Source organism: Tyto alba, unplaced genomic scaffold (genome assembly GCF_018691265.1).
Source record: "Tyto alba isolate M040663 unplaced genomic scaffold, T.alba_DEE_v4.0 Super-Scaffold_19, whole genome shotgun sequence".
Lineage (NCBI taxonomy): Eukaryota > Metazoa > Chordata > Aves > Strigiformes > Tytonidae > Tyto > Tyto alba.
Genome location: NW_024881281.1, coordinates 13,113,935 through 13,134,304, shown reverse-complemented (window position 1 = coordinate 13,134,304; position 20,370 = coordinate 13,113,935). Strand labels below are relative to the sequence as shown.

The 20,370-nt window shown below is 50.4% G+C and overlaps 2 protein-coding genes across 2 annotated transcripts; one reads left to right on the top strand and one right to left on the bottom strand.

The window, feature by feature from the left end:
- Positions 1-9,083: 9,083 nt before the first annotated feature.
- Positions 9,084-12,929, bottom strand: LOC116965145 (fibrinogen-like protein 1-like protein). Its single transcript, XM_033007141.2, has 4 exons — positions 12,926-12,929; positions 11,529-11,672; positions 10,495-10,557; positions 9,084-9,712 (listed from the first exon to the last, which is right to left on the bottom strand). Exons 1-4 carry the CDS (start codon positions 12,927-12,929, stop codon positions 9,084-9,086), a joined length of 840 nt encoding a protein of 279 aa, XP_032863032.2.
- A 3,053-nt stretch (positions 12,930-15,982) lies between these two features.
- LOC104362896 (fibrinogen-like protein 1-like protein) lies at positions 15,983-17,929 on the top strand. The gene is made up of 3 exons (XM_033007142.2): positions 15,983-16,061; positions 16,780-16,890; positions 17,199-17,929. The coding sequence occupies exons 1-3, from the start codon at positions 15,983-15,985 to the stop codon at positions 17,831-17,833; spliced, it is 825 nt and encodes a 274-aa protein (XP_032863033.1). The 3' UTR covers positions 17,834-17,929.
- The last annotated feature ends 2,441 nt before the right edge of the window (positions 17,930-20,370 follow it).

The following is a 20,370-nucleotide window of genomic DNA, read 5'->3' as shown; positions in this document are numbered from 1 at the left end:
TGCGGGCCCCCTGTTCCCCCCTCGCCAGCAGCCCCAGGTTCGCTGGCAGTCGCCTCTGTTTACCCAGGGTTAATCACTGCTCCGGGCGCGCTGGCGGGGAGAGGAGCAGGCGGTATTTACCTAGTGCCTCTGTCCTAATGTATCTCCCTGCACTTCCAAGGGAACAAATACAGATTAAGGGACACAAACAGGTAAAATTATAGCAACGGGAACCCAGCTCAGCACAAAGCACGCCGAGTCACTGAGCCGTGTGCCAAGCTGAGAAACAGCCCAGACAAAAGCCTGCTCTGAGGTGTGACCCAGCGGGAGAGGGCATGCAAACACCAAATGCAATAGAGGACAACGATGAGCTCAGGTGTGGTGGGATTTGCACACCTTGTAGTCATGCAGTCCTTAAAATGGATTACCTTCACCTCCGAGGTGTCCAGAGAGATGTGCCAGCCCCCTCCTCTGCTCTGTGACGGGTGATCTTTGATAAATAATGAGAGCTTTTGCCAGGACTTAGCATGTTTCATGCCAGCCAGATCTGTGTTACAAGCATCTCCTCACTGACCAGGGCTGCAGAGGGACAAAGTGGATATAAATTCAGGCTTAAGTCACTTTTTTTCTCTCTAGTTTCTGACAGCTTCTTCCCTGGCTCCACAACCTGGCACAAGCACACATGACTGGAGAGCACCCAAGCACAGCTTTTAGCCACCTATGATGAAAACATTGGATAAATGGTGACATAAAGCTAACATAGATGGCTGCAGGCATCTGAACTTTAATCCAACTTGCAGGTGGAGCAGAGCACCCTCTGTACCACACAGGTGAGTCCTGCTGGTGCTCTGGAGGAGTGAGCAGCTGTCCAGGGTATTTTCAGAGCTGGAAGAAGGATATGTACAATTAGCTGTTTTGGACAGTTTTCACACTGATTGGTGCAAACCTCACTTAGGAACCATTTCTTAATTTTTCAGCAAGATTTGCATTGCTCCGTAGCTCTCTTTTCCCCTCTATGATTCATTACAACCATGTTAGCCTGTTCCAAGCTGCCTGTCAAGATGCTGAAGAGAGAAGTAATTTTAAAAGTACGGTCTGCAGACATTTTATAGCAATAATGGGCATGTGGGTGTCCTGGGAAACCAAGAATTAGGCAAGCCACAAGAGAAACAAAGATATCAGAGACACACAGGCTTTCTGGGAGCGCTCCTCTGTGCAGGGCCATGCTGCACAAAAGGGACTTTCCAGGTTTTTGCCCAGAATCATTTGCCATCTGTTCGCTAGATGCAGTCAGGCTTCAGTCCTCTGGGACAACATATATCTGAGGGAAGCAGAGAAATACATCAGTGAGGCTTTTAGGGACATTGTAACTCCCTCATCGCTGGTCCAGCAGCTCTTGTGCTGCAGAGGAGGGAAATGTCATGGGAGAAGGACACCCAGCCCGGGAAAGGGGGTGATGGATCCCACAGGGGAACTGTCCCCAGCAGACAGTGGACCAGAGCAGGGGTCTCACACAGGCACGGGCAGGCTGCAGTGCTGAGGGATTTTGTAACTGGCTGTTTGGATCCTAAAATGTGTGATACCAGGTACAGCCGTATGGATGCAATACAGTCTTGGAGTGAATGCAGCAAGGGAGCTGTGATCCTGTGGATGTCCCAAAGGTGTCCCAAAACATGCATCGTCACGTGGGAGGTTAAGAGATCAGAGTCTTCAAAACACTTCTCCAAAATTACCCCAACACCATTCACAGAGACAAGCCTCCGTGACTGGGAGGGGAACAGTGTTCAGACAGTGAGATCGGATTTATTAGTAGCTGAAGAAACTTGGAGTTGATGGGACCTGCACAAACACGGAAATTTTCATTTGACCCAGACAAAGCAGGACTCTGGTGCATGCAGTCACAACAGTGATGCATGGGGATGGGTTAGACTCAAACCTGACGGGTGTTCAACAGACACAGAGGAGCACACAACTCCCAGCTTAGTCCCTCAAGATGGGGATCCTTTGATGTTCTAAAACTTCAAAATCCTAAAAAAAAAAAAAAGAATGAGGACCTAAATTGCTAGTATTGCTGTCAGGAATAAGGTAGAGAGGAGAAATATATTGTGAAAGCTTTGTTATCAATCAAGCAGCAAAGTTGGAGGCCTGAATATGTCATGTTCAGGGAGACCAGAGAAACTGTATGGGTAGAAACAGTGGGAAATATCCACTAAGAGCTTGTTAAAAGGAGGTTAAAGGGAGCAGGCAAAAGGGTCAAATGTTGGGAGGCCATTTACAGACACGATGGTGAAGTTTTGGAATAAATACAATCAACCACAGCCAGATACTGAGAAGGTCAAAGGACCCAGCAGGGACACCAAACAGAGGAGAGGAGACTATTGGATGCCATTCAGAAAGTGGAAATCACCTTCAAAGAACAGTAAAAATAGAAAGCATTATGAATTTCAGCAAGTGGAATGTAAAACCACAAAAGGCAGGCCAAAAATAAATTTACCAAGCAATCTGAGAAAGACAAAAATTAGTATTAAAACCCTGTTCACAGCTATCAGAAATGGAAAGTCTTCCAGAGCATCTGTATTCTCTGTAGAAGATGCACCAGGGATGCTGAGGGCTGGGAAGGCAGAGGGAGCAGCACTGCCCGAATTCACCGTGGTGCTGGCAGTGAGTGCCCTGCCGTGACAAGGCTGCTGTGCCACCGGAGCAACAGCGCAGAGGGTTTCCACCTTCAAGCCCTTGTGGGGTTCGTGGCAGGAATTAAAATTGAGGAATCAGCTCAGAGAAGTTGCAGACCTCATCCATCCAGACCTCCAGGACCAGAGACCATTGCCTGGGAGCCCTTGCCAAACTTCACCAGGACATCTCTGATCCTCTGACAGTGGACTGCGACCTGTTACTTCCCTAACAGGGGAACGGAGGTGGCACAGATTGTGTCCATTTTTGAAAGGCTCAGTCACTCATCTAAGGATCTCCAGAAAAAAGAGGTCTCATTTCTGCATCTCGCTAAGTGGTAGAAATTGTAATAAACATGGAATTAATGGGCACTCATGGATAAACACAATAACTTGAGACAATATAGCTTTCTGGATGAAAGTTGTGGCTCAGAAATCTGTTATAGTTTTTGGAAGGAGATGTGGAGTATATGGACAACAGTGATCTGATCCATATAATGTAATCCAAAAAATCTTTTAAAAAGATCTATCATGGAGTTTTCAGAGACACTGAGTTATAACAGATCAATAGCTTGCAAAGCTGGGGAGCAAAGATAAGACTAGTTGGTAAATTTTCGCAATACAGAGAGGTTGCCTGCTAGATGCTACAAGTCTGTACTAGGGCTGGATTCTTCAGCATATTCATAAGTGATAGTGAGAAGTCAGTAAATAACACAGTGACAACGTTTTCTGGTGGAGAAAACAGTCCAGAAGAGGCATATCTAAATGTGGCTGGAGAAAGCTGCAGGAGGATTTCAGGCTGCAGAGTGAGTGGGTGATAAAATGGCAAATGAAATTCAATGTTGATAACCATAAAGTGAAGTACACACCTAACAGTGGTGGACTCTGAATTAGCTATTACTGTTCAAGAGACTGATTTGAGGCAATTGTAGGCAATTCTCTGAAAACATCAGCTGAAAGTTCAGGAGCAATTAAAAAATAAAAAGAACTTATAAATGGCAAGGAAAGGAATGGGCTTTCAACAGCAAACATCACTTGCTGCTGTATAAACCAGACGGTGCTCGCAGCCCTGTGCAGTTTTGGTGCCTGGCTCAGAAAAGATGAAGAAGAGCTGGAAAAGGTCACAGAGATGAGGAAACTGGGTGATCAGAGATGAGAACAGCATCCCTGTAAGAAAAGGCTGAATAGACCAGGACTGCCCATGTTCAAAAATAGATGAATGAGGTGTGAGTGCTAGGGGTGTAGGCACTGATGCAATGGGAACAGGGAGCAGTTAGAGAATGGTTATTCAGCACATTCAGAGCTAGGGGCACCTGGCAAAGGACTAGCCGCTAAGGTCATCTCAGGATGTTGTGGAACCAGAAGCCTGGCCTCAACAAGGAGTTAGATAAACTGATGGAGGACTGGAACTATTAAAACTGATGGCTCAGGTACTCTATGTGTACAAAGAAAGCTCACTCATGGGAAACCACAGAGTCTCCCAAAGGCTCAGAAACAGATACAGCATGCCTGTTTCTGCCTGTTTCTTGGGATTTTCCATAATTAAAAAATGTCAACAACTGTCCCAGAAGCCATTACTGTCCCAGAGTTCAATTAATAGACATTGGGAGCGGTTGAAGCAGGAGGTGCAGTTTTGCCTCCTAGACCGGCCCAGTGCTGTGTGACAGGGGTCAGATTTAAGGCTTTAATCTTATGACACACTCCCAAGTCACTGAAGGGTCTAGGTGCCAAGGCAAGGTCTCTTTTGGTGTGGCCAAGCACTAGGTACGTGAGGTCACCTCACATAATCTTTACACATCACCAGAAAGGGCTCTGGGGACAGCTTGGGAAACACGTGGCTATAGGGTCCAGATAAAATACAGCATTCCTGTTAGAAACATAGAGCCTGTAATTACAAGCAGTGAAAATGAAATATGGCCTTAATGAGAGCTAGTAGGCAAGGGAGAACAGTTTTATCATGATCACTGGTGGATTTTGCTCTTAAAATGTGAAGATGCGTGACTCACCATGGGGATCTGGCCCAGTTTCTGTCTCCGACTGCTGCTGGAAGCACTCTCTCTTCTGCAAGCAAGGCCACCTGGGGAGGACTGCCACTTGCCACAGCCTGTGACAGTCCCAATTGTGGCAGTGCTGCCATACCATGCCTACAGTGCATCACTTCTCTGCTTCCTCCGTCTGTAAGATGGGGCCAGCCTTTGCTTGCCCTGAGTGTGTGGTTGTCCATGGAGCTGGATTTATTGATCTGGGCAGGATTTCACCAGGTTGCTGTGAAATGAAAGGAGAGAGATAACCCACAAAAGGCAAATTTAAGAACTGGAAGCATCTCTCTGTTCCCCAGAAGGCATGAAGAAAACCAAGGGGCCACTTCAGCTGTGGCAGGAGGCTGGATATTCCCACGAGCCGTGACAAGGACGCCCCGGAGGTGGAGTCCCTGTGTGTAAGGGCACTAGGGCCGAGGCAGGAGGATGCACAGCATGAGACATCTGCATCGAACGGCGCTGGGCCTCCCAGGTGCCAAGCACTGGTCTTCACACTGCCATCACCTGATGTGGCCTTGGGAGGAACCAGCCCAAGGGGTGTGCTCGTGGTGGTGGGGGGGGGACACACACTGACAAGTGGAGGTGGGTCAGATCACACGGTAACCGCTAAGAGAAAGTGGCAAAAGCTTTTGGGGGAAGGTAGAATATCAGTTTCTTCTCCAAAAGAGATGGTGGCATCCTAAATAATTAAATCCTTTGGAAAAGTTTGGGAAACTCTAGTTTGGAGAGAGCTGATTGTATTCCCTCTGCCTGAAAAGAACCTATCCGCTGTGTAGCTGGACAATGAGGTTCTTGGTGCTTTCTTCCTCTGGTGGCCTTGATCACACTCTCCCATGTGTGCAGTCTGTGCTAATGGGCTCTCAGCACTCCCTGCAGCAGTAGGACAGAGCAATGAACATGGAAGAGAAAACTGCAACCTGCAGCTAGATTCCTTAGGCAATATTTCTGGGCTCTCCTTGCCTGCAACACTTCCTTCACACTGGAAGTTGCCTGGCAAACCCTGGGGAGAGAGCACCCCCTGGGGACCAGGAGAAATGGAAGCATTTTTCAAATCACTTTTCACATTGTCTTTGCATTTCAAGCGCATTTTGTGATGGTGATTTGTGCTAACTTACTTGCCTGGAAAGAGGACCCTGCTTGGAGAGGGCTAGCTTGCCACATCATGTCTCTGTTACTCCAGGACAAGTCAACTGGGCCTCTCCAGAGAGAGCAGAGGAAACCTTAGGGCACATAGCAGCCCTAGAGTTTGTAGAAAAAGCAAGATATCGCTTGACAAAAGTCACACTGTTAAGGGATAACAAAGAGGGCATGGCACAAAAGGGACTTTTCTGCAGCTAGCTAAGGAGACTAGCTGTGAGGATGGGATACCCAACGGCATCCTCCTTCCCGTTGTGGAAGCAGAATGTGCTGATGGGAACACAGTGCAAGTGGATGCTGCTGCCTCTCTGCTGCCTTCCACCACGTCAGCAGTGCACAGCGGGTACACAGTCAGTGGGTCCCGGAGGGAAGGGCATTAGCAGAGGGTCACTTTAATCACACATTGCCAAATCCATCTTAAGGCTAGAGAGTTAGCCAAAAAAAGATTTCTAAATGCAACAAGAAATTCCCAAGTTTGACAGCTGAGAACATTTTATTTATTATCTCCTACACTGAGTATAATCTTCGTCCTGAGCTGGCAGCTGCCTCCTCTTGCCTGTCATGCACCTCGTGACTCACTGCAAAGGGCGCTTGAACAGGAGGTGGTAGGAGGCAGGGAGAGAAATACCACTTTAAAAAGCAGACATGCAGATCCAGTAAAACCATAGTGTAAAAAATTCCACACAAGCGTAACAAGATAATAAAAGATTGGTTTTCACCAATTTTTATTTGCTAGCCTATCTTTCTCCATTATGAGGAAGGCAGGTCTCATCACACTGAGCCAAAGACGCTCTAAAATTCACATGCCGTCGTAGGCATTTTTAACACATTAATATCACAGTGGCTGGAAGCTGGAATGGATGACATCTGCTGATGTGCTTCTTCCCTCAAAGGAGGGAACATACTGATCCTTTCAAATAAAATGTAAAGTCATGATTTTTGTGGGAAACACTGTTTTGCATTGGTGAGTTCATGGTCAGTGAAGGAACTGGTGTGTCCATAGGCCTGACCCTGGCAGAGACGATAGATCCTGCTTGAAGACTTCTGCATTTTCTGAGTTGTAAAGTGGAGTCCTGACATAAATCAATGCAAATGTTGGTCTGTTCACTTACCTGCTGATAACTTATGCCAGAGCTCCTCTGAGCCCTTCCCGAGCTCCCTCACTTTGCTCAGACCTGAGTCCCTCCTTCACAACCGAGACCTCTCATGCACAATCTTAAAATCCCTAAAGACATAAAATAGCTCACATCTATCACCTTTCCTGGGATGTTTTAGTTATACATGAACTGTGCTAAGCCTGCAGCCTTTCTTTGTTAAGCCTGACTGTGTTAAGCCTGCAGCCTTCTGTGTGCTTCAGCTCTTGTGAAGACCAGGCCACTTTGGGTGTGCTGTTAGAAAGTCCAGGCACAGGAACGAGGGGTCGTGCAGATGTTTTTGAGGTCAGGCTTCTTCCCTTGATCACCTTGGACTCGAGGGCTTCCAGGTCACATCCTCCTGCCAGGAGAACATTAGGGCACCAGTGGACTCATCCTGCTTGCCCTCTCTGCAGGTGACTCTGGAAGTCACCCTACAGTAAGCAGTGGGAGTGCAGCAGTGCCCACCTGCAAACGGTGATGCTGGCTGATACGGCAGCAAAATCCCCTGCCTGTGAGGAGCAGTCCTGGGGGTGCCAGACGGATGGACTGAAGGAGCCGGGAGGTCTTTCCACACGGAAATTTCATGGCGCTTGAAATCTCTTTTCAGTTTCAAAATAGCAAAGGCAGGACGGGGCCTTCCCTCCATGCTGTCAAGTCTTGGAAGTCATCGTAGTCCTGGCTGAGCCGATGGACTCCCCACAGCGCTTAGGGATGCGAGCTGCATGGACAGCAAAACCTAAAACTCACTGTTGCTGAGAAAAGTGAAAACGTTTTGACATTTCCTATGCTTAGCCAAAACTACTGTGTGCAAAGGCAGAAGTCTGCATGAAGTATTTAAAGTTTTATTTATGCATTATTTTTGCCCTGCAGTCCCAAATGCCTGTCCTGCAGGAAATCTGATCTTCAGTGGTGGAAACTTACTAACATATTGTGGTGGTTTAGCCCCAGCCAGTAACCAAGCACCTCAAAGTCACTTGCTCACTCTTTCCCCCCGCAGTTGGACAGGGAGGAGAATCAGAAAAAATAAATTAAATCTTGTGGGTTGAGATAAGAACAGTTTAATGACTGCAGTGAAATAAAATATAATAACAATAACAACAATAACAACAACAATAATGATAATAATAACAACAATAATAATAGTAATAATTGTAATGAAAATGAATACAGCAAAAAGAGAGAGAGAGAAATAAAACCCAAGAAAAGACAAGTGATGCACAATGCAATTGTTGACCACCTGCTGACCCATGCCCGAGTAGCGATCAGCCCCTCAGCCAACTCCCTCCAGTTTATATACTGAGCATGATGTCCTGTGGTATGGAATAGTGCTTTGGCTAGCTTGGATCGGCTCTCCTGGCCATGCTCCCTCACAGACTCTTGTGTCCCTTGCTGCTGGCAGAGCAGGAGAAACTGAAAAATCCTCAGCTGAGGATGAGTGCTACTTAGCAACAACTAAAACATCCATTTATCAACATTATTCTCACACTAAATCCAAAACATAGCACTGTACCAAATCCTAGGAATAAAATTAACTCTATTCCATCTGAAACGAGGACACACATGAACCTCTATGAGCACTTTAAAGATTTCAAATAAACCTTTACAACTGAGACAGTTTTTTGAATACAGATTTATTTGAATATTTAACAACTATTAAGCCTGAAATGTAGAAGGTACAGAGTGGAAATCTGACTGTGCACATTAATATCTTGAGCAAGATCTTCAGCAAGTGAAAATTAGGTAGTGTACCTGAAGTTAAGGATATAAATTGACTTACAAAGCCACATAGGTCCACTTGATTGGTTGTTTCACATTTTGTATAAACCACACTACAGATCTGGAAACTCCAGATTTTCCAAGAGATTGTTCTGATTATTGACATAATTAAAATGGTCTGACTCTGAACAAAAGTATAAAGGCACAGTTGAGGAGTAGAGGGAATCTACAGAAAGGAGAAAAGGGAGAAAATGCCTTAATTTTTAGGATATGTATCTAGGCTATGACCAACATCAGCAAAGACCCCCTAGGACACTTGGTTTGGCTATGACATGTTTTGCCTTTTTCCATTCCTTTGCAGAGATAGAATTAGCCTCAGGTTGGACAGAAAGGACATGAAAACACAACTAGCAGTAGGGAGCTGGCTTGATGAGGATGGCAGAAGCTTTGCAGTTCCCATTGCACAGGCTGCCCCACGTTATGCTCCCCTTGATGTTCAGCCGTACAGAATAACACGCCGAGTACCACCACCCACCCCCGTAGCTGGAGGCACAGTTCCCACTGTGAGTGTCCTGATCCAGATCTTTTGCAGAGAACTTCATGTTGTCATGCATGGTGGCAGCACTGTTTGAGGCCATGGCATCCCCTGCTGTCCCTGAGTACGCTCCCAGCCTCAGCCGGTAGCCCTGGGACTCATCTTCCACACTGAAGAGGTTGTAGTCGGCGAACTTGGTGGCGTTTGTGGCATCCCAGATGACAAACCTGACCTGGTAGACCTTCTGCTTGGAGATGTGATGGATGTACTCGGTGCCCAGCCAGTACTCGGTGTGCACGTTCCCAAAGCCGTACTTGTAGGTGCTCCAGGACTCGGCCCAGGTGATCTCTGTGCTCTGCCGGTTCCTCTGGATGACCGTCCAGCCCCCGTCTGTCACATTCATCTCGCAGGACACCACGATGGGGTGCAGGCCTGCGGGCTGGATGACGTAGATGCCGCTGGGGCTGCCAGCAGGGATCTCGCTGCAGTCCTTGGGCCAACCTGGGCCAGGGGAAAACATGGAGGACCAACAGGCACGGCAACACCCCAGCCTGTTTGTCTGGCCCTGTGAGAGTGATTTCTAGAAAATGGGCATATTGTGGGATCTTTCCAGGGTAGTAAAAAGTCTACTGCTGTGTTTTTTACTGTAAGTGTAAAAGCAGAAAACCTCTGTAATGGCAACACAGGGATTAAGAGAATATGCATATATTTTGAAGGTATAAGCATAGAATTTGCTTCTCTTCCTGGCGCTGGCTCTTGTTTCCTCAGTCTTTCCCAATGTTCAGATGTTCCCCTCCCTCATAACGATACAGGGGTCCAAGCCTGGCTTGGTGAGGGCTCTTACTACATTGTTATGCAGAAGCCTACCTGAGCAAGTGAGCTATTCCTGCAGCCCTGGCATCCACTGCATCTCTGGGGTCAGGAAGGAGAGAACCTCATTCCTTTGGCATTGGACCCCCATGGCCAGCTGTGAAACCCCAGCAAGCATTGCTTGGGAGGCACATCCTCTGCTTACCCTGTGCTGCTGCTTCACGGCAGAAGAGAACACTTGTCACACGCAAGTAGGACTTGTGGCATGGTTGCAATGACCTTTGAGATATCGTAAGGCAGGGTTCAGTGTGAAGCTGTCAATGCTGATGGGTGCTGAGTGGCATGTGCTGTGGAGGAACCCATCAAGTCTTGCCCCCAGGTTCCAAGCCCCAGGCCTGTTGCCCACCCACTGCTGTTGGACCCTTGTTGCCTACACCTCTCCCCGTTCCCTGTGCAGTGGCAGGGACGCTTACTGCGGTTCTCTCTCTGCTGAGGGTCACTGGCTCTGCTCAGCTGCATGTTCTCTCCATGTTCACCTGCATTGGGGAAAACAGAAAGAGTGAGATGAGCAGCCCTGTGCCACAGCACAGAGGCAACTCCAGCCTCCACAGGCTGTTATTTCCAACACTGAGGGTTTTTGTAGGGCACTTCAACAATGCCACCGGGATAATTTTTCTTCCTGTATGGTAGTTTTTGAGTGTAAACTTTTTGAAGGGATAAGATACTAGGAAGGGTAACGCTGCAGTCAGTGATGCCTATTTGGTCCACTCAGCAACATGGCTTTACAGAATTGTATCGAGCAGACTACATATCCAAGTAGTAGTGATGAATACAAGGAGATACTGCTAGCAAAGAGGGATTGGGAAGGAAACAGCTTGTGTGTGGTTTCAGACCAAGATTAAACTGTTGAGTGATGTTGCTGTAAAACTGCGCTGCTTTTCAGTGGTGGCTGAGGGGATTAATGTATTCACTCAATTTGTAAAAAGCTTCAGAAACCTTTGGAAAGAAAGGGAGCTCAGAGCATATAAGATAGCAATGCTTTCTTTAAAGAGAAATCACAACACCTAACATCATAAGATAGCATTCCACAAGACCCTCCAGTGATGTGACCTCTATCAGTAGTGTGACAAGTCTTCTGTATCATTTAGCCATGTGCAAGCTTCAGAAAGCATTTTGGTTGCTTGATTATACAAAATTTCTCTGAAATTTCAGGGCTACAGACAGTATAGATAGCGAGAGAAAAGGTCTTCCTTTGAGTATCTACAGCTCTCTGGAAAAAGCTGCTACATACAGTCTTGTCAATAACTAAGAAGGTTGAACTACCAAATCTTATGATGTTTGGTTAACATCTGAAATTGGAGGAAGATTTGATCAGGTTCCTTTTATTTTTGAGTGTGACTTCCCTTCCCCAAGAATATTTTTCACATCTCCCTCTCTATGCAGAGAGGAGAGAGCTCCTGATGTTTTGATGAACAGAGTTCAGGGATGTAAGAGAAAAAACACATACCACGATGGGGCTCACCTGAACGGAGATTAGTGATTTCATTTAAATTTGCTTTCAATCTTTCCAGGTTTTCAATGTTCAGAGCAAGAAGAGGGGCTACCAGGGCCAGCACAGAGGTGAAGAAGAGAAGATTGGAGTGATGAACGGCTGGAGAAAGAAGACACACAATGAATCTGGGAATGCAAACCTTCTGAAAGAGAATTGGCTAAATAATTCAGCAGAAGTTAAAACAAGCTTACAGAACATAAAAACCCAAAACATTAATTAAGTATTTGCTTTATTGAGCAGCAGAAGTATAAAGACCAGTTTCCAAAAATAAACATTCTGTAAAGGCACATCATCCCCAGAGAAAAACATTTGATTTGACTAAAATCTACAGGTCTAAATTTGCAGCTTCCAAGAGTGGTGTTATCCTCTTTAGCCATGGTCTGGACTAAAGCAACAGTCTGCCTAGAATCAAGATGTTAAACCAGCATCAGTGTGCATGTCTTGAGAAAAAACATCTTCTAGTAATTCAGGATGGCATGCAGATTTGTAGGTACTGCTGTTACCTGAAGATAGTCAGGAGCTACTACAGCAGTGATAAACAAGATGCAGGGACCTGAGAGCTTGAAAAGAAAGAAGCTGTTGTGGCCACAATATTGATGGTACCCTGAGAGCTGGGGACTTCGCTTCATTGTCCCAGAATTGCCCTCTCCCACTGGGGCACCGTGCAGAGACTGGAATCTGCCCACTGCATGAAAATGCCAAGAGGAGAGCATCCTGCAGGGAGCCAGCGGTGCTGATCCAGCATCAGACCCCTGCTGCATGTCCCAGGTGGAGCCTCTGCAGGGACACGCTGAGGGTCAGTACATCCCAGCTGACATGTGGGCCAGGACAGTCTACGCTTTAAAGGATGGTTTCTGCCAGTGTCTGAAAAACTGAGTGGTTTGACCCCTTTGGACCATACCAAATCAGGACATTCCCCAACAGTTTGTTCATGGCCAGCTCCACAGATTTGTGTCCATAGCTTGACCACCCAGCTTCAGTACTCTGAAGGATTTATGAGGATGATGGGTGGTTAATGCATTAATTAACTTCCATTCAATTATATTTTATTTTTCAGTGATCTGGTCTCTGGCACAAATATAAGTTAAATAAATGTTGCCTTTACAACATCACTTGGGACAGGATGGTTTTACTTGTGGTCAGGAATGGAGGAGAGAGAGTGAGGAGCAGGAGGGTCACAGAAACCTGGGGGTTACAGCAGCAATAGGCTCATCCCACCATCCCAAGGCCAGAAACAGTCAGTGGGAAAAGCAGAGCTGCAGTACTGGGGGCAGAAGCCCAGAGGCAGGCAGAGGAGGAAGGAATGCCCAGCCAGTGCTGTCCCATCCCACGCCACCCCACACCACACTCACCCATGCTGTCTCTGTGGGGACCCCGTGGAAGCGGCAGGCGTGGCAGGGTGGCGGGGTGGCCAGCCCTGCTGTTATATAGGGCTTGGCAGGTGGGGTGGGGCCAGCTGACCAGAGCTACAACATTCATTCTGCAGTTGTCTTCTGGGCTGGAAATTTATGGTTTGTTTGCCCTCACCCGTAAGCACCTCTGCTCATGCACCAGCTGTTGTGCTTCTGTGATAAGAGATCCCAAATGAACCTCAGCAAACAGCACCTGATGTTCACACAGAATTCCACCAAAGTGACAAATGCTCCTGACAAGGATTTTTCTTGAGGTTGTTATTACTTACGGGATTTGATGCCAAACCCTGTGGGGACATGTTGTGACCTGGGCTGTGCCGGAGATTCCTGTGAGACACCCTTTAGCGTCTGCCTACCCTAGCACAGTGCATCACCCAAGAGGGATCTGTGCTCTCTGACACTGCAACCACGGTTCCCACCCACACCAGGGCAGCAAAGGGGCCTCGTCCCCAGATCTGACCCCACCATGGCAATGCAAGTGCTCAGCTCGGTGCCAACAGTGAACCCATCCCATGGGGCAGCCCCAGTGCCAGTGCAGGATGGGTCCTGCAGCCCTCCTAAGGGGTCCTGTGCTGGTGCTGAAGCCAAGGGTCTGCTGGAGGGGAGGGTTTAGCTCTGACTTCACAGCTCTGGGTAACCTGGGGAGCAGCCCTCATGGCAGAGCTTGTTGCGGACTTAGTTAACGAGGTGGCTGCGGGTTAAGCAGAATAAATGCTTAATGGACATTGAGCAGTCCAGTCTGCAGCCAGCCTTGCAAACGGCACAGGAATGGGAGAGGAGCTGTAAGAGGAGCAGTGGCATAGCTCAGCGATGCTGGCTGACAGCTCAGTGACACCAGGATGGGACCACGGTGATGTATTTATTGATGGTTTGACACCAGGAGGTGCTGAGCCGCTGGAGCGCGTCCCTGCGCCGGCCCCCCGGGACGCTCTGTGGCACTGCTGGGGACCCACACAGGCCCTGCGCCTGCAAGGCTAGTGCTGGCTGCTTGACCCCACGCTGCCTTCAGCCCCAGGTCCTTCCTCCCCAGGTGGCATTGCCACCTCTGCTGTCCCCCAGGAGACCAGCAGGTGGTGGTGAAGGTCTCGGCACCAGCACACACTGCCACCACACCCGTGCCCTGCCATGCCCTGCCCAGCCCCTGCTCTGGGTTACTCCAAGACGAAGCAAGTCTCCTTTCAGTACAGCAAGGAGGATGTTTTTCACCAAAGGACGTGTCATCCCCTGCCCTACACCAGCCCCTTGTAAAATTACAATCTCCAAAACTACATGTGTATTCACAGAAAAAAAGGATTCTTGCCAGCTTCACGTTGCAGTAGTATCTGTCGTGCTGTTGGACAGCAATGAATATCTTAGACCTGATCCAAGGCTGCTTCTCGGCAGTTTCCTTTTAATGAAGCACCTATGTTTTTACAAGAGCTTCCCAAAGTCTCTTGATAGATAACCCGGGGCTGTAACATTTGTCTTTGTTCCTATTCTGGCAGCCAAATTTCAAAAAGATGACAAGGGTCTTCCCAGACGTTTCAGCCAGCCCCCCCCCCCATGCCATGCAGGAGCAGGGCTGGCTCCCCACACCCGCTGGGGCACCACGTGCCAGCACCAAAGCCGAGGTGCCGAGCTGTGGCCGACATCCCGGTCCGTCACTGCGTGCAAGCACTGGGGTGGCCCTGCCTGCTGTTACCCTGCGGTGCCTACTTCCACCCCCGCTCGACAGCCCTAAACGGGGTCCCTGCAGCAGGGACCTCACGGTGAGCCCTCCCGGCACTGCCGGCCTTCAGAGGAGTGGCGACGGGGCACAGGCGGCCTCGGAGCAGCGAACCAGCCTCGGCACGGGAAGGCGGCAAGTGGAGCTGAGTTACAGAGCGAGGGAGAAGAGGCAGAGGAGAGGACTGAGCCTCCTGTGCAGGTGGGAACAGGCATCTGCCCCCTCGCTCCTCCCGTGCCCTCACTGCCCTGGTGGGACCTGCTGCCAGTGGAAGCATCACCTTCTAGAAGGCAGAGTGTACCCCAGCCAGACATGGACCCACCGCTAGTGACACACAGGAGTGCGACCTGGCCCCGCGGGACTGCTGCCGCATGGGTCCAGCAGAGCCAGGCAGCAGATGACAAAAAGAGGGACTGAAAAAAGAACGGGACGAGGAGGAGACTCCAACCCAGTCCTGAGGACTTGCTGAAACACCCTGCAGTAATGCACGAGACAAGTTAAACCTCCCCTGACAGATGTGGGCCCAACAGCTGTAGCTGCTGCTGGGTGAGCTGGCCTCAGGTGTTTTGAAGATGCTCTCCCAGACAGCACCCGGGCTGCACCCGGCTGCTGGGGTGATGGGCACCCCACACGCAGTGCGGAACAGCAGCAGCTCAGCAGAGCTCCCCTGAGCCTCTTTCTTCTCACCAAGACATATGGGCTAAGGAAGGGAAGCGTAGGGGAAGGCGTACTGCATCAACACCTCCCCCAGCCTATTTTTACTCAGAGCTGCTGCAAACACCTACCAGTCAGGGATGGCCCCTAAGAAAGGCTGCTGACTTCAGCCCTCAGCCTCTACAGATTGAGGGCAAAAAAGACATCAGTGTTTGCAACCCAGCTCTGGGCTTGATTTCTTGGCAGCTCTCTGCAGGGAAGGAGACAAAGACAGACCTCTGGCCATTGCAGAAGTGTTGTAACATGATGAGAGCTGGTAACTGTTGGCAGACCATTGCCCGTAGGTTTTATTCTCTTTGATCTCCAGAAGATACAAATCTCCCGTGTCCTTGGTGGTCACACTCCTTCCCTTCTGTTTGCCTTTCCACACTGCTTTAGTTCCTTTATTGCCCTGCAGCAGTTGGTAGATCCCCAGAAAGAATTAACTTGTGGGCAGGCCCAGTATGTTGCAGTTGATAAAGACCTCACAGCTGGGAGGTTTGGAGTAGCTTACTTTCTCCCAGGAAAAAAAAACAACCCACACCTTAGGGCTTCTATGTGTAATCTTGAGCAAAGAGAAGCCACCAGATGGGCACACAATGATTAACTTTGTCCATGCAAACAGGGGAGCTAAGATCCTTCCTGTCACAGAGGAGGTGTATGTAGAGAAACACCCAGGTATAAAGGGACAGAGGCCAGCATGGAGTTGAGAGCAGCAGGACTGACTGCTCAGGCTCCCAGCGTCTGCTCAGCAGCACCGCGGTGATGGGTGAGTTCTCCTCTTCCTCATGGCTCCTTTTCTGCAGCACTCGCAGCTCCAGAGGATGCATGTAGAAAACCAAGCTAAGTGACAGGAGTGGGGGGACCACGGGAGTGGGAGCTGATGAGAGTGTCCAGTGTCCATCTCACTCCTCCCCTTTCCACCCAGCCGTTTCTTTCTAGTTCTCTGCTGCTGCTGCCACTAGGTTGCTTCCTGCATCCCTGTGAAATGCATGCTCTGCACCTGGAGCACAAACTCAGCTGCAGTGCTTTGAACTATTTGCTCTGAATGCCCTTAACACAAATTTACTTCTTTCACATAAAAATATCCTTTTGCCTCTAGATCTGTAGGAAAAACAAACAAACAAACAAACAAAAAACACATTTAAGAGAAATATGAGAAAGTGCAACTACAAGTTTCTGTGTGGTGCAGGCAAGGGGTGGATCAGGAGGGTGACAAAGTCATTTCTCACCTTACTTCAGCCCTGCCGAGGCAGACCCTGCCCAAAGCTGCAGCTCTCACCACCCCGGGAGCCCCCCGCTCCTGCCTGCACCCTGCGGCTCTGCCTGCCCTGGTCCGAGCTCCCCAGGGGCCAAGGGGCTGCCCAGGGATCCTAATGGGCACTTTCATCCCCAGGGCTCCAGGCTGGGTCACATCTGCTCCATAGGGACCTCGTCCTCCTGTCCGCTGTAGTGGTGATGCTTCTCTTCTGTGCGAGCCCAGTGTGCGCAGCCAGCTCCCAGGGCGGTGAGTACAGGAGGTGGGGGGACAGCTGACAAGCTGCCAGGTCCGAGTGCAGCCACTGCTGAGCGTGGCCAGGCTCCGAGGTGCTGGGTGCAAGCGTCCCCATGCCACAGAGAGACTGCAGGTCTCTGCATTCAAACCCAAGCTGCAGAACAGGGCTTCTCATCACCAGCAGATAAGACAAGTTCCACTGGTTGTGAAGCGCCCAGTGAGATCCAGCATTAGCATCATCAATGCAGCTGCCCCATAATAACCTGCCAGGACATTCTCCAGTACAAGTCCCTCACGTCTTGCTTGATCTGCTTCTGCAGGGTTCCCCGCAGACTGCAGCCACCTCACCAGCAGCAGCCCCAGCGGGGTGTACGTCATCCAGCCGGCACGGTCACCCCCACGCGTGGTGTGGTGCGACATGGACACCGAAGGCAAGGGCTGGACTGTTGTCCAGAGAAACACTTACACCACCGAAATCACGTGGAAGGAGTCCTGGACCACCTACAAGTACGGCTTTGGGAACGTGCAGGGCGATCACTGGCTGGGCACCGAGTACCTGCACCTGCTGACACAGCAGGGCACCTACAAGGTCCGCTTCATCGTGCGGAATAAAGCCAATGTCACCCACTATGCCGAGTACGACATCTTCAGGGTGGAGAGCGAGGCTAGAGGGTACCCGCTGAGGCTGGGCCGGTTTTCTGGTGATGGGGATGACTATCTGACCAGCTACCACTCCAGGTATGGGGGCATACATGACAACATGAAGTTCAGCACGACTGACAGGGACCAGGACCAGCACAGTGGGAACTGTGCCAACAGCTACGGGGGCTGGTGGTACGACAAGTGCCAGAACGTCCTGCTCAATGGCAAGAGGTACATCTTCTGGCCAGGAACCTGCTCAAGTGGCGACTGCACATCCTCCCTCATCCTGGTCAAACCCACAGATGTGTGTTGACCATGCCACAGCGCCCAGCCTCCTGGGAGTTTGGGGAAATGCCACCGTCCCCAGCTCAGTGCCCCGTTCCCGTGCCTGCCAACAGCCCTGTGCCAGTCCCAGTGCACATCCTGCGCTGCCTGCAGGTCCTGCACCATCACCAGCAGAAACACCGCAGCTCTGGGGCTCAGGAGCAATTGCCTGGAGTCCCAGGCGTCTGGGCAGCTTCGCCCAGTGCCACGGTACTGGCCGGCACTGGAACACGGGCACTGGTATGGGGTGGGTGCACCCACTCCTGTCCTGGGGAAGGGGGGAGACAGTGCAGTTTCCCTTCCCTGTGCAATCGGTGTATCCCTGCTTTGCTCAGACCCCATACGCCCCACAGCTCTGCTACCCACGGTGGGAGAAATCAGCTGCAATAAACCCTGGAGCCAGACTTTGCTGCCTTGTGTCTATCTGTTGCCGTGACACTGCACACACACAAATGGGAGCAGCTGAGGTCCCGAGGCAGTGGAGGATGCTGGGGGACACCATGTTCATGGTGGGGGATCTCATTTGCTGCATTCCCTGTCTAAGGATCACCCTCCTTGCTCCACTCCATGCCATGTCTGGGGGAGCTGGAGTCCCAGCCCCATCCTGCAGCAAGGGCTGGGGTGGGTTAGTGTGCCCCTGAGGGCCATCAGGTTGCCAGGAGTGGGGTTCATGCCATTGGGGATCCATCCCCGCTGTGGTCCCCGGGGTCCCTCAGCAGCCCAGGGATGGGTGATGGGGGGTGATGCTTTGAGGCCCTGGGGGGTGGGGAGCCCTGAGGTGAGCGGGAGCCTTGGGGCAGCCCCACACTACTCATCCTGGGCTCCCTGCAGAAGGGGGCCAGGGGCCGCAGGGCATTTGCATCATGGCCAGTGCTTTCCCACCCTGAAGTGGGTGACATTAGGTGGCCAGGACCTGCTGGGATGCAGCTAGCTGTGGGCAACCCATGTCTGCGTTTTCACCAGAGGCCAGGAAGCACCCGGGGCTCGGGGACAGCAGCTCCTCCCCAGTGAGCCGGACCCGTGTTCGCACAACCCGCCCTGTGGCGATGGTACAACTGTGCTGCCATGGGACTGGGATAGGATGGGCACATGGGAGGGATGGGCACTGGTGGGAGCACTGGGTGATGCCCCACGCAGGTGCCCAGTCTGCCCAGCCTGTGGCCTGGCTGGTGCCCAGCAGGCACCAAACAGCTCCTCTCCCCCTGGGGCTGGCAGTGCCATGCAAAGCGCCCAGAACTACCTGTCCTTCCCCAAAGCTTCTCCAGCACCAAAAACTTGCAGTTTCTTTATTTAATGTAGCTGTGGTTTATTAAAATTAGTTCAGTATTTGATATTTTCCCTGCAATCCCACAGATTTTTTTTCATTAGAAACCTGGCACTGCCTTAGCACAACTGCTCACTCTGTGTCAGTCTGTACAAACCTGTTGGAGATACAGAGTAGGTATTTGCAGGTTGTAGGTGTTGCTTTAGACACAGGATTTAACCAGAGGTTTATTACAACTGCTAAACTGAGAGCCAGTGTGGGTGAAAACATCTCTCCAGGTATAGGCATCAAGGCCACATATTCAACAAGTGGGGTTAATTCAAATTTACTAGAAAATAAGGAATATTTACCCTTCTCCTACCCCAGCTAATGAGGGGGTAACAGAAACCCTGAAGAGAAAGGGACTGGTTATTTATACAGCTAAGAATAAGGATGTTTTCCTGTGATGCTGTTGTAGTTTGAGCCCAGAGGGCAACTGAGCACCACACAGCCACTTTCTCACCTCTTCTCCCTCAGGAATGGAAAGGAGAAAATAAAGCAAAAGCCTCAGGAATCGAGATAAGGACAAGGAGGGATGGCCCACCCATTACAGTCACTGGCAAAAGACAGACTTGTTAGGGGAAGAAAAAGAATATCAATTTAATTCAAACACTAACAACAACACTTAACAGAGTAGGACAGTGAGGAGTATAACCACATCTTAAAAACACCCTCCCCCCACCCCTCCCTTCTTCCCAGGCTCAGTTTTATTCTCAATCTCTCTACCTCTGCTCCCCAGTGGCACAGGGGGCAGGGGATGGGGGGTCAGTCCTGCCGCTCCTTCCTCCTCAGGGGGGAACTCCTCGCATTCTTCCCCTGCTCCACGAGGCTCCCCTCTCACTGGCCACAGTCCTCCATGGACTTTCTCCGACGTGAGTCCTTCCCACGGGCCGCAGCTGTTCCTATGCTGCCCTGGCGTGGGTCCCCCCCTGCGTGTCGCAGTCCTCCCAGTGCTGAACCACAGCAGCGGGGGCCGCTTCTCCCCTCAGAGTCCCGGCCTCTCCGGGTGCCGCTGCCTGCTCCGGTGTGGGCTCCTCCACAGGCTGCAGGTTGGCATCTGCTCCACCCGTGACCCCCATGGGTGCAGGGGTGGCCCTGCCCTCTCACCACGGGCTGCAGCGGGGTCTCTGCTCTGGTGCATCTCCCCTCCTTCCTCCTCCTTGCTTCCACTGATCTCAGTGTTTGCAGAGGCGTCTCCCTCACATCTCCTCCTCACAACTCCA